This window comes from Halichoeres trimaculatus, unplaced genomic scaffold (assembly GCF_033239565.1).
Source record: "Halichoeres trimaculatus isolate MK-OKI-2021-1 unplaced genomic scaffold, fHalTri1.1 fHalTri1_scaffold_10, whole genome shotgun sequence".
NCBI lineage: Eukaryota > Metazoa > Chordata > Actinopteri > Labriformes > Labridae > Halichoeres > Halichoeres trimaculatus.
In genome coordinates this window covers 14,370,387-14,383,665 of record NW_027437187.1, presented here as the reverse complement: position 1 = coordinate 14,383,665, position 13,279 = coordinate 14,370,387, and the positions used below count along the sequence as shown (strand labels likewise).

The following is a 13,279-nucleotide window of genomic DNA, read 5'->3' as shown; positions in this document are numbered from 1 at the left end:
AAAGTGTTAGTTAAATTCACCAATTCACATCTGATGTGTACACCAATGAAAAAGCCTGCAAAGGAAAGAGCAGGACCTGAGATTAAAGCCTTGAGGACACGTAATAACAACATATTTGTTGTTTTGTGTGGACAAATTTTTATTACTCTTACTATACCAAACTATTTTTTACAACAAACTTCTCTTTCTTCGACAACAGATCAGTGTATTAAACCATAAACATTTCTTTTTTATGTCCAAGACACTTTGGTTGTCACAACTGCAGTTGGTAAGTGGATATAAACAAAACATCCATGTGTTGGAAAAACAGGAAAAATACCCATCTGGTTATTGACAAAAGAAAACAACTAGCAAAACTGACAGTAACATTTAGCAAGGTTTGATTTGATCATAATCAATCTCCAGCCAATGACCATGTTTAAATCTGTTCAACAAATAAAACATGCTGTGGCTGAAAGTATGAGCATTGGTTGAGATCAAGTGTTTTCATGAATGAAACCTTTCTGCCATTGTTCTGTTATTATGTGTCTTTGATTTTTGAATGTATGTGGAAGCTGATAAGTGTTCTCAACCAAAGATTATTTTTCATGGATAAAGCTGATCAGTGATGGCGAAATGAATAAAACTGGAAGGAAAAAATAACACTGTAAGCTGCACATTAAACCAACACGTCTCACATCAACTCAAGGCTCAACTGTCAAACATCAGTGATTGAATGGAGATACTTCGCTAGCTGTGATCATGTGGTAAAGTAGAAGTAAGATACCTTTATACAAGAAAAAAAGAAAAAACCCTTCATGGCTCTCTCAAAAATAGCAGACCAACAAAAAACACTGACTTTACAGAGCTGAATACATCATTTGCTGCCTCGGTTTTACTGTTAGGATACTGTTCAGAAATAAGTGCTGAGTTAAAGGGTTGTTATGATGTCAATGACCACCTGTTTAGCTACTGCTGGCTTAAATGAGCCACTTGAGTGCTTCCCAAAAATGATTTAAGTAGTATATTTTCTGTAAGTGTTCTTTCTGATTTAGATACGTTTACCCCTCAGTAGACCTTTTCCTGTGACGTCACACTCAGGATTGAACCAAGAAGCAACCTGATGTCAAAAAAATGAAGCCAATGCAGAGTTGTGTACTGCTCTGGATTGTTTAACAGCTAAATAACAAAGGTGTGGCGAGTCATTATAAGCTGCCACTCGTCTGATGGATAAGCAACTACAAAAGATACTGACACCATCAGACATCAGTGATGTTATATATATTAGCTCATTAGCTACGCTCAGAAAACAGCATACATTTCCACTCAGCCCCTCCTGAGCTAATAGTTAAAAATCACAGATACAATATAAAAGGCACATATGAAGCCTGGATTTTAATGTTTGTCTCCAAACAGCCCCCAGTTAAAATGTGAAAATGTTGCTGACTTCTGAAGTGGTACGTTTGATGTATCTGTTTATTATTTTACTTCATTTTAGCTCAGAATACCATGTTTGTCATACACAGACGGCTTTTTATGCCTCAGTGAGGATTTTTTAGCTGATGATGAAACACTCTGAAATTAATAGTGATGCCTCTTTAAGACCCAAAGAAACAAATGAGACCATGAGCAACAAGACTGACTATTTCTTTGATGTCATTAGTAATGCCTGTGAGACTTGTGAAGGAGTCGGCATCAGAAAAGATGACAGCTCGCTGGATAAACAGCCACTTTACTTTGACTTTTTCACACCTTATTAACTGGAGTATTAGGTAATTCTCACAACAAAATCAACAGAGACAGAGGGAGATGACCATAGACTGTATAAAACATGGATGTAGTCTCCCCAATGTCACCCGTCTGTTTCTGAAACAGAATAGCGGCCATGTTGGTAGAGGCAAGGGCTTCATTGCCCTATAGGCCCCTATAGGGCCCCTGTGGGTGGTCACATGACCCTGAGCTGTGCCTCTGATTGGACGAGCTCGCGATCTTAATATCCTCTGAATGGCTGAGTTAGAAAAAAATTCACCCCCCGTACAGCGTGTGCTGAGAGTAAAATTAGCGACTCAGACAGGAGATGTTTTCTGAACCAGGCTGTAAATAGGTTAATTTCTGCTTTGAAAACAGCTTTTTTTGGCTTGGTGTGATTTCAAGTACTTCCAGAGCCAGCCTCAAGCGGACACTCAAGAAACAGCAGATTTTAGCACTTTGGCATTGTCCCATAATTATAGACTGGAGGTTGCTGCTTGGGTATCACCAATACCTAATAAGGCTACCAAATAGACACAGGCTTTCCTACAGGAGCCTAACATCAACATCATAGATACAATCCTCATTTCAGATGTTTTTGATTTCTCTGTTTTGAGGATTCTTGGTCATTTGTTCACCAATTTTGAAATATACTTTTTGGAGGTTTTACATCCAAAATGCTAAGATTTCACTAGACATGTTCAGACACCTCATCCTGAATGTGACGTCACTGAACAATGGCTGCCATGAGAATATGATACTGACAAAGTTTGACTGCAGTTATTGCCCTATGTGGATAAAAGATATAAAATGATAGATAGATAGATAGATAGATAGATAGATAGATAGATAGATAGATAGATAGATAGATAGATAGATAGATAGATAGATAGATAGCAAATGAGCCAGCGAGATAGATAGCTGTTAAGATAGATAACTGTTTAAACAGATAACATTGCTGCAGAATGAAAAAAAAAATGTCAGAATTTGTTTTCTTGAGCTATGAGTTATAAAGAGGTGGCTCGTCACAGCTTTTATCTTCCAGCACAGGCAAAGTGAGAGTATCCAGATTAGTCAGTGAGACAGCTTTGATTACATCACCTGTTCCTTATAAACTACAGTACTGTATGTTTAGATGGTTTCTTAAACCCACACTGAATGTACAGTATGTACGCGCTATTGTCTAGAGAAATGGAAGGAACGTCCTGTTCTCCACTAAGGAGTGTGAGAGGTTTCTCAGTTCTCTGGGGTGGAACACTCTCTTGTACCCCAGGAGCTCAAGCAGTGGCTGGCAGGCAGTCTGCGTGTAAACGACCATGTCGAAGGACAGCTTCAGCCTCCAGTTCTCTGCATTAGCAGCAGAGTCCCGAACTGTGGTGAACTTCTGCCGTGATGACAGGTCACTGCTCCCCCGCGTGTTGTTGATGATCCACTCTTCCACACTGTGGTCCAGATCCAGACCCAGGAAGCTGTAGAGCTCTTTGGCTTTCTGGAGAGGGAACCTGGCCAAGTCTTCATACCTGATCCAGCACAGGGAAAAGCACAGTGATGCAATGTCAACATATGTATGTATGCCCAGAAGAACGTCAATAGAACATAAAAATAAGATAATACTAAGAACATCATCTTATTAATATAAGTTCATTTTAACAGGTTAGTTTAGCTCTCAGAGATAAAGATGGAAAGAGATCACTGTCCTGTAAGAAAGTGCTCAAGCTAGACATGTAGGCATTTGACTTAGTTCATGCTCATATTTCACATGTACATGACCTTGCTCTAAATTTCAGTGCAACCATGCCTCTTTAATGTCTTATTTTATGAAGGTTTATTAATCACTGGAATAGGCTCAGCTCCACGGCCATGTTATTTACTAGAATGGTTAAAATCTCATGGTAAAAACATATGGTGCTGAGAAGAGCTAGTGAATAAAAATCAAGACAGGAGACTGCTGAAACTTTTTTTTTTTAAACATTTATATATTAGGGTGACATCTGGGTTAAACTGCACTATCTTGTCTTGTGCATCATGCAGATGCAATATGTCCCTGTAGGTAGTTGTGGAGTGGAAGTTAAAGCTAGGACAGCTTTCTTGTGTCTTTCTAGGACTAAAAATCTCCAACACTAAAGTATCCCACCATTCCAAGGATTGTGACTCAATCTTCCTGACATCCACCTTTGTTTCCAGCTCAACAGAGAGCTGCAGCTTTAAAATGTGGTAAATGCTCATTGTTACGGTCAAACTCCTTTAGTTTCCCCTGTGGCTTCAAAGAGCACATGTGTGCTCACTCACTGTAGTTTACCTCTTAGTGGTGTCTGTTGTTTATTTTGAAAAATAGTTAATGGATCTGTTATTAAACTCATGTCTGATTGTTTTTCTCTTTTTAAAGTTCAACAGGTTTTGGGTTTTACCACTCACCTGAGCAGCATGTACCTCCCTCTGAGCCAGGCAGGTCTAGCCAGGCCTGTGGAAACAGATCTGAGGAAGTCCTCGCACACTGTGTTGATCTGCCCCAGGTCCAGGTTGTGGGGTCGACGTCCAGTGGCTCTCCACAGACGCCACAGGCGGTAAGTGTCTCGGAAAGTCTCGATACGGGATGCCAGGATGCCACGTGGGTCTCTGACAAGCTGAACCACCTAATGATGGTGGATAATGATAAAACAGAGTCCCCAGGATTAAAAGATGGTGATGGCACAGAAATCTCTCAGTGACTAAGTGCTTTTCCAGGTTTCTGGATGGACTTACATAAACAGTGTTAATAAAAACAATAAAAAAGGGACAACAGAAGCAGAACCCGTGGCATTTTTATGATATGTACAGTGGGGAAAATAAATATTGAACACGTCAACTTTTTTCTCATTACATTTATTTCCAAAGATGCAATTCAAACAAAATTTCTACCAAACATTGGTATTAACTCAAATAATCCACACATGAAAAGAAATCACGGCATTCAAGTCCATAAATAATGATTATGTGGAATTTAGTACGATAACAGGAAAAATGTATTGAACACACCATGGAAAGGCTGTATACTTTGGCAAGGAAATGCACCATACCACCTGAAATCTGTCAGTAATTATTACTTGAACTTCCAATTAGTGCAAAACAACATCAGCTGGGCTAGAGCAAATTGATGGTCCTATAAAAAAGGTCGTTTTTTTTACCAAGCAGTTAAATACGACACAGCTCATGATGGGTAAAGGCAAAGATCTCCTTGAAGACATTCACAACCTGATTGTTGCTCAACATTAGAATGAAACTTGTTACAGACTTGTATCAAAGCACCTGAATATTCCGGTCAGCACCGTTGGGGCCATTATTCGCAAGTGAAAGAAGCACGACCTTACCATCAACAAGCCACACACAGGAGCTCCTTGCAAGATTTCTGACCAGGGAGTCGGAAAGATAGCCAGAAGAGTACTCAATGAGCCAAGGACCACCCTGAAAGTTCCCCAGAAAGACTTGGAGGCAGCAGATACAATTGTTACAGAGAAAACAATAGGCAATGCACTCCACCACCATGGCCTCTATGGACGCTCAGCCCACAAGACTCCATTCCTCAAGAAAAGGCATGTTGAAGCTTGTTTAAAGTTTGCTAAACAGCATCTTGACAAGCCTGTAGAATACTGGGAGAATGTTGTCTGGTCAGATGAGACCAAAACTGAACTTTTCGGCTGTCAAACTACGTACCATGTTTGGGGGAGAAATGGCACTGCACATCACCCAAAAAACACTACACAAACAGTGAAGTTTGGAGGTGGAAGCATCAGGGCATGGGGTTGTTTCTCATCTCATGGTGTTGGCAAACGTCATATAATTAACGGAGCAATAAATGGAGCCATGTATGGGGAAATTCTTGATATGAATCTGCTGCCATCCACCAGGATGATGAAGATGAGACGTGGCTGGACCTTCCAGCAGGACAACAATCCAAAGCACACGGCAAAGTTAGAATGTTAGAATGGCCTAGTCAATCACCTGACTTAAATCCAACTGAACACTTGTGGAAAGAACTAAAGAAAAGGGTTTACCAGAGGTTACCAAAGAATATTCAAGATTTAAAGACAATCTGTGCAGAGGAATGGGCCAAAATCACACCTGAGCAGTGTGGGCCATTAGTTAAAACATACAAGAAGCGTCTGGAAGATGTTATTGCAAACAAAGTCTTCTCCACTAAGTATTAGATGAGTCTCAGTTAGTGTGTTCAATACTTTTTTCCTGTGTTATGGTACTTAATTCCACATAATCATTGTTTATGGACCTGAATGTCATGATTTCTTTCCATGTGTGGATTATTTGAGTTAATACCAATGTCTGGTTGAAATTTTGTTTTGAATTTGAATGGCATCTTTGGAAATAAATGTAATGAGAAAAAAGTTGAAATGTTCAATACTTATTTTCCCCACTGTAAACCTCTATTGAATTGAATGGTCTTTTGGGCTGTTAACCTGGCTCATGCAAACCACTAATCGATTTATTTTTTCACTGTTGGTACAGATGGTCTGCTTTCCTTGCTAATGGCTGAACATGCCCTGCTAGATAACTCCATTTGATGAAATGCCAGCAAACGTGTTATCAAGCAGTCTGCCTCAAGCAGAACTGAAATCAGAATCAGTTCATGAAAGGTTAAACCAGAACAACTTAAACTTGGATAAAATGCCATTTTGGTCAAACACTGATTGACAGCTAAGAAGAAATAATTGAAAGAGTAAACAAAAAAATCAATTATACAAGAGTATGGAACCTTAGTCCTGTAGAAACTCCAAGCCATTTGGTCATTTTAAATTTTGATTATCGCACAAAGCAGATAGAGTTTGATTTGTTTTTTTCTAGATGGCTTTAAACTCTGGCAATGAAATGGTCAGAATCTTCCAACAATTAAGTTTAGCAAATCATTTATTTTCCTTTACTCCCTAGTACTGCAGTAATTCAAAGCAAAATTAACAGAAGCAAAGGCCTCTTCTGTGAAGCCTCTATCTTAGAATTCAATACAGAGTAATTAAACACATGCTGTCTTCTGCTTCTGCACCTATGTAGCTCAAGTGAATGGGTGTGAAAATGGGTGTAGATGGCAAAACCGTATGTCTATTATAAGAATGGGATTTACGATTGATTGGCTGAGCTGTCAGTCAAAAAGCTTACGCACAATATTTTTCTTAAAGTTTACACTAAGCTCATGCTTTACCAGGGTTTATTTTGAATTTGCCATTTGATCTAAAGAGCTTTACAACCTATACTCTTTAAGTTGTACAAACCTGCTGTGATAAAATTAGTTGATTTTATAGTGAGAATAAAATGCTTACATGAAAGGGTGAAGTATTGTCTGTGCTATGTACAGCACATGCACCTGCTGCAAAGCCATTACAGTACAATGTAGTCACTCTTGAAAAAGGCAACAAATGCAACACTAGCGTAGTCCTGGGAGCCAGCAGTGGGGATATAATGTGTCCATGTGTCTGTACATGTGTTTGGAGTGGCTCTGGGACTGAGTTCACAGTCATCGCATGTTTAGTTAACACCATATTAGAAATATATTGATTAATTGGACTTGCCATCTGTCACCCTGTCCGCCATGTGCTTGGCTAGCGAGGAACCATCAGATACAACCACCTGACTCTCTTCTGACCAGTCATTACGATAACCAGTCACACAGAAAGAATATGCTGCTCACTGTATCTGGTTATCGTGACTGAGTGTGTCAGCAGTCCTGGCTTCTAAACAAGAGTGTATATATTGTGGGAGGTTTCTATCTATACAGATGGAGCTAGGGGAAAAAAAACTGTATTGCAGTGTTTTACTTGGTGCAACAGCCCTTTAGTCAGCTATTGGCTCATATCAGATTTGCTGCTAAGAATCATGCCTTCTGCTATGACAGCAACAGCATATAACAAAGCTGGTACAAGCATGTTTTTACCATCTTGGAAATAATTCAAGTATTTGATCCAATTTGACTCTTAAAGACAGAGATAATTCATTAGGTTTTTTTTTTTTCATCATGTCCTGATTAATGGCCTTTTTTGTCTGGCCGGAACCAGAAATAGACTGATTTCCCCAGACTGTGCAGTGCTCAGCTGCCAGGCTTTTAACCAGAACCAGAAAACACAACCACATCACTCCTGTTTTAGCCTCTTCACGCTGGCTTCTTTCATGTTTTACAATTGATTGTAAGATTTTACTGATATTTTTGGGCTCTGTATGGCCTTTCTTCCAGCTACATATCAGATTTGTTGGCACCATATGAGCTGACACGTACACTGTGATCCTCAGGCAGAGGTCCTCTGTGTGATACAAACACCAAACTGAAAACCAAAGGGTGAAAGAACATTTGCTGCGAGGGCTTCTACACCCTGGAACAAACTGCTGAAGGAGATCAGATCAACGGTGTCAGGGATTTCTTTCATATGCCTTCTTAAAGCTTACATCTTCCCACGAGCCTTGTCTTTAAACTTACTTGATTTTACTCCAATATGATTTCATTTTCTTTGGATTGCAAAATTAAGTTTGTGTGTTTCTTAGAATGTTTTGTTTCTCAATCCTCACTTTTGTTGGGATTTATGACCTATTAGGGTTACCCTGCAGTCCTTGCTCAGCTTTTTCTGATTTGGATTTTAAAACAATTTCTCAAATATAAATATTAGTATCCCGATCAAAAATCAGATAAATCAGATCAGTAATTACCCTTCTGTTTGTCACTGCTTTCAGACACAAAGCAGATAATTTCACTCACAAACATTTCAACAAAGAAGTCTGACAAATTCAGGGCTCTGCTCTGAAAATTGATTATTAAAACCACCACTTCAGATGCACTGCTTTAATTAAATTTGTGAGCCTTTTTATTATTTCTTGCAACACAGTAGACAGAGGTGTAGGAGCAGGACTCTCTAAATGTCTCTTCATTGGTAAATGTCCTTGTGGCTTCTATCATGAGCTGAATTATCCATAGAGGTCTGGTCTTCTTTCAGACAGACATCTGGTGTTTCACACTAGGGATGTGTTGGTTTGGTCACTTTTAGTTGTCTAAATGATGAAATGTTGTTTGCCTCATGAGAATAACTGGTTGGTTAAAGGAATCATTAGAGCTTCTGCTCTTTGAGGCTGGTATGTTGTGTCTGAGCTGTAGCTCTAGTCCATAGCTCCTGCCATACTAACAAAATGTAAACAAGCACAGATGACAGATGGCATCTCTAAACCCACACAGGCATGTGGATATCAGCCTCCAAGGAGGTAAGAGGGGTGGATGCTATCTCTGCTTATGTTAGCCAGACTCTGCAACTTGACAATACTGTGTTAAACAAGTTGCACTCAATTTCAAAAGTTTTCTGGATGTTTTCTTATCTTTGAGTTGGACATTTTTGGAATTTAAATTTCTGTTTTAACAACAGTTAAAATGGAACATCCCTATTTCAAATAGTTTTGGTTTAGTATTATAAAATAAATGTGTTTAATTGGTTAAATCAGTTGGTAACAACCAAAAGCCAAGGCTTGATATAAAGCTGATTCCAATTAAGCAGTCTGGGTTGCATACCTCGGATTACTACTTTACAAGAAACAGCAAAATTCCAGTTCATAATTTTGGTTACAAAATGTATTTTTTAGTGACTGAAAAGCACCTTGAGTAAAATTTATAAAATCATATATATACAGCTTGTGTAACAGTTTCTAAACAGGAGAAATGTTGTAATCTGTCATGATCTCTACCTTTAAGTTGAGTCTTGGGTCCTCCATTAATGCCCTGAGGTCACTAACTTGGGGTATCCGGACAGTTTTGATGGCTGCATGCAGCTTAGCTCTACAGGTGTCAGTGGCCAGGGTTATATTGAGCGGTCCACATCTCCTTGCACACTCCCCTTCATCAGTCAGGACTAAACTCTGAGTCTCCCGGCCCAGAGAAGCCTCACATACAGGAGGGGTGCACAGTGACCGGCCTATAAACAGGATACATTCAGTATAAAAACATGAAATACATCACCTAAATTATTGTAAGACTAGTATAAAATGAATATCATTATGTGTCTCTTACTGGCTCCTCGCCTGAACAGTTTGTCTGTGGTGTGGTTGGAGGGTCGGGGCCGTATGTAGTTCTCCAGACTGCTGAGCTGGCAGTGGTACAGGGACCTAAGCAGCTCTCTGGCTGCTCCCAGCATCACCCTCCTCTCAGCTGGGTTCCTGCTCTGCGACAGGCGAGGAAGCAAAGCCAACTGGACGTGGTACAATGGCTCGAACAGGTAGAACACCTGGGATATGAAATATATTTAGGGAAATTGTATAACACTTACTGTCAAACTTTTTCATGCCTTCAGAATGTACAGTGTTTTAAATTACTATTCTATATAGAACTAAAGTGGTGCTTTATTATGGTACATGTGTTTAATTGTATTTTAGTATGTACTAGTATATGGTTGTATATCAAGGTCTTTTTGGAGAGTTGCAAAGAAGCAAAGACGTTTAACTGCACAAAAAAAGATCAATGTACTTTGGGGCTTTGAACATTTTGAAAATGTGGTGCTGGTAAACACACCTCAGGGCAGTCTGTAGACTAGTTAGCAAAAAATAAAATAAATAAAAATGTATTTATTTTTTTATTATCCTTAACCCAACAAAAAATAGTAAATCTCTGGGTAAATTTTGATATTGATATTTCAAGGTAATATCACCTCTGGATGCTGGTTGAACAGCTGACCCACAAAGGAGGATCCACTCCGAGTTGTAGCCAGAATCAGGATGTGAGTTCTCTTGTTGACGTTAGAAGAGTCAGAGGTGGAAGCAGGGGAGAAGGGGGTCCGGGTCTCATCACAACCTTGGTCTGAGCTCTCTATGGTCTCCTGGCCCAGTTTTGTCAGATCTTTGAGGCTGCAGTTGACTGCATGGCCCCTGGGCGCCAGGCCCACGGAGTACAGCAGGCTTAGAGGTTTGGTGGAAAAGGTGCGGATAGCTGTGTACTGGATGGCTATGGATGCTAACACCAGCAGCATCATGGACTTCCAGGAACATTGCATGGTGGCTAGATGAACTCATCAGGAAGCCACAGGACAGTCTGAAAGATAAGGAGTAAAAGACAGAAAACAGAAGATGTGTTCTTGTGAGACAGTACAAAGAACCAAATGATCTACAACCAATCTGGCCAGCACAAACTATATATACAACTATATACATTTCTGTCCATCATTCATGAACACCTTTAAGTAAACAGACATATCAAAGCTGCTGCATGACTCTTATCGAGGACAGAACTGGCAAAGCATGAATCTTTACCTTATAGAAGTCTGCACTGAGAGCTCAGAGCTACAGTCACAGCTAAACTGTCACTCATCTGAGACAGATGGACTGGTACTGTGCAGCTGAAATGAAACCTTGTGATGGTTGGTGTCTGTCCAAGAGATTCTGGCACAATTCAGTCATCCAGCTGGTCAAAGTTACACCTCAAGTAGCTGGAAACAGCAGAAAATAATCCTGACACAAGAGAAGATGGTATATGAACTTTGGCTGAGATGTGTGTGCCTCAGGATTATGGTATGAACTCTGACACTGTTACAGAGGTGGTTGAGTAGATTCTTAATGAAAAGGGTTAGGGATGCACGATATTGGATTTTTGCCGATATCCGATATGCTAATATGCCGATATATCGAAACCCCTTTTGGCCAATACCGATAATCACAAGTTTGTTTGTTTTTTTTTCACTGTAAAGAAAGCTAAGTCTATCCTGTACTGGAATTTATATGCTACTCTTATTGTGACGGTCTTATTTGTTTAAGAAACACAAAAATCATTTGATTATACCATAAATAAGAAATGTATTATTTTTTCAAACTCAAGACATTCAGTTTTGAAATACAGAAAAATAATTTCTTTAGATCACATGAACTTTAAATGTACAATGCATTTTTAAACATAACCAAGTTGCATTTGATTATTTTAGAGCTACTGTAACAACCTGGTGACAGACACAGAGCTCTGCAGTGCAAATAAAGGAAGTGCTACATTTTATTTAAGGAGCTTATTTTTCAGATGGAAAATAATAATAATCCTAACTGAATAGCACCTTATCAGCTGTGCCTATCGACAGAAATTTTCAAATCTGCCGATACAGATAAACGTGTTTTTAAGCTTTTATCAGCCAATACTGATATTGTGCCGATAATATTGTGCATCCCTAAAAAGGGTTCATCCTTGATACTCAACACTTTGCTCAGTGATATTAAATTTCCCATTTTCCTAATGGTATTATTGTTATTATTTTGTTTTAATCCTAGTTGTTGTCATTGTCCTTATTTACGTATCTATTTATTTATTTATTTATTGATGTATTTATTTATTTGTCTCAGAAGTAGTCTAGAGGTAGTTGCGGAAAACCCTGTAGAAAATGTAGGGTATGATTTTTTAAATATAAATTTAAAATCATTATTAGTCATTTGGTTGTCAATAAATTAAATGAACATTTTTTAAAAAATAATTAAAAAAAAAAACATTTTTAGTGTCAGAAAAAAAAAATAAACAAGCAAAATGAAAAAAAGGGAGAAAACAACAAGGTTTTTTTTTCCCCCCTAAATTGTATCTGCTCCCTTACACTTGTCCTTACCTCGCCTATGACATATGAATCAGTGGGTAAACACTTGCGTTCTGTCAGTCAGTGGAAGCTCAAACCCTTATCTTTTCTGAGATAATTAACAAAATAACGCCTTGCTGCATTGACACACAACTAACCTTTGCAGTCCCTAGGTCGCTGTATCAGAGACATTCCTGCCAGCTGCACCGTTATCTCCTCTTAAACAATACCGCTGAATATTAGCTAACGTTCACAGTCACACACCGCGAGCCTGTCACCCGCGTGCCGTCATTCCCGCCTCATGCATCGGGCTGTTTCATCCCTGAACACCGGAGACACCCACACTCCACCGGGCCTGGCGGTGCGTTTATTTACCTCTTTTAAGTGTCGTTGCCGTCAGCAGGAGGCGGCGGGCTGGTTGTAGAGGAGACATGATGAGACGGTTACCGGGAGCTCCACCGATGTTATTCCGTCTGGTGTTCACACAGAGATGAGAGGAACACGACATGCAACATATTTATGTAATCCAGTGTAGGCAGCACATTCACAGGCAACTAAACCAGTGCATGTAGCCTAATACGTGGGCAAAACATGTCTGATACCGCTTTATATCTGTCTTCACCTCGTTTCATCATCATCATCATCATCATCACCACCGTCATCTCTCTCTCTCTCTCACCCACACTCTCCGTCTCTCTCTCCCCTTACACCCCTCCACCTTTCACCCTCCGTATGATTCACGTTGTCAGGATCAAAACAGTCCTACTGACATAACGGTATCTATGTGTTTGACAGATGAAGGATAAAATAAGCATCCTTTTTTACAGCTGATATTTGGCTGAACCTCAGAAAAAAAGAGGTAGCCTTCAAACTGTGAAATCTGGAGACAGCATTTGGGTGTTGATGATGATATTTGTGCTTCGATGTAACCTACAAAAGCAGGCCCACCATTCTTGGCTTTTGGAGTAATAAGTACCATGGTCTATGTCAGAATGCAGCTGAAAGAG

The 13,279-nt window shown here is 39.5% G+C and overlaps 1 protein-coding gene across 1 annotated transcript; it reads right to left on the bottom strand.

The window, feature by feature from the left end:
* Positions 1-133: 133 nt before the first annotated feature.
* Positions 134-12,943, bottom strand: LOC141796355 (carbohydrate sulfotransferase 1-like). Its single transcript, XM_074677415.1, has 6 exons — positions 12,648-12,943; positions 10,383-10,762; positions 9,749-9,962; positions 9,427-9,653; positions 4,144-4,361; positions 134-3,248 (listed from the first exon to the last, which is right to left on the bottom strand). The coding sequence occupies exons 2-6, from the start codon at positions 10,722-10,724 to the stop codon at positions 2,912-2,914; spliced, it is 1,338 nt and encodes a 445-aa protein (XP_074533516.1). The 5' UTR covers positions 10,725-10,762; positions 12,648-12,943; the 3' UTR covers positions 134-2,911.
* Between the last annotated feature and the right edge of the window lie 336 nt (positions 12,944-13,279).

Coding starts and splice junctions, on each gene's coding strand:
- LOC141796355 (XM_074677415.1), bottom strand. CDS start 10,724: ATGCAATGTTCCTGGAAGTCCATGATGCTGCTGGTGTTAGCATCCATA. Junction 9,654..9,748: donor ACTGTTCAGGCGAGGAGCCA/GTAAGAGACACA, acceptor TCCTGTTTATAG/GCCGGTCACTGTGCACCCCT. Junction 4,362..9,426: donor ACCCAAGACTCAACTTAAAG/GTAGAGATCATG, acceptor CACCATCATTAG/GTGGTTCAGCTTGTCAGAGA.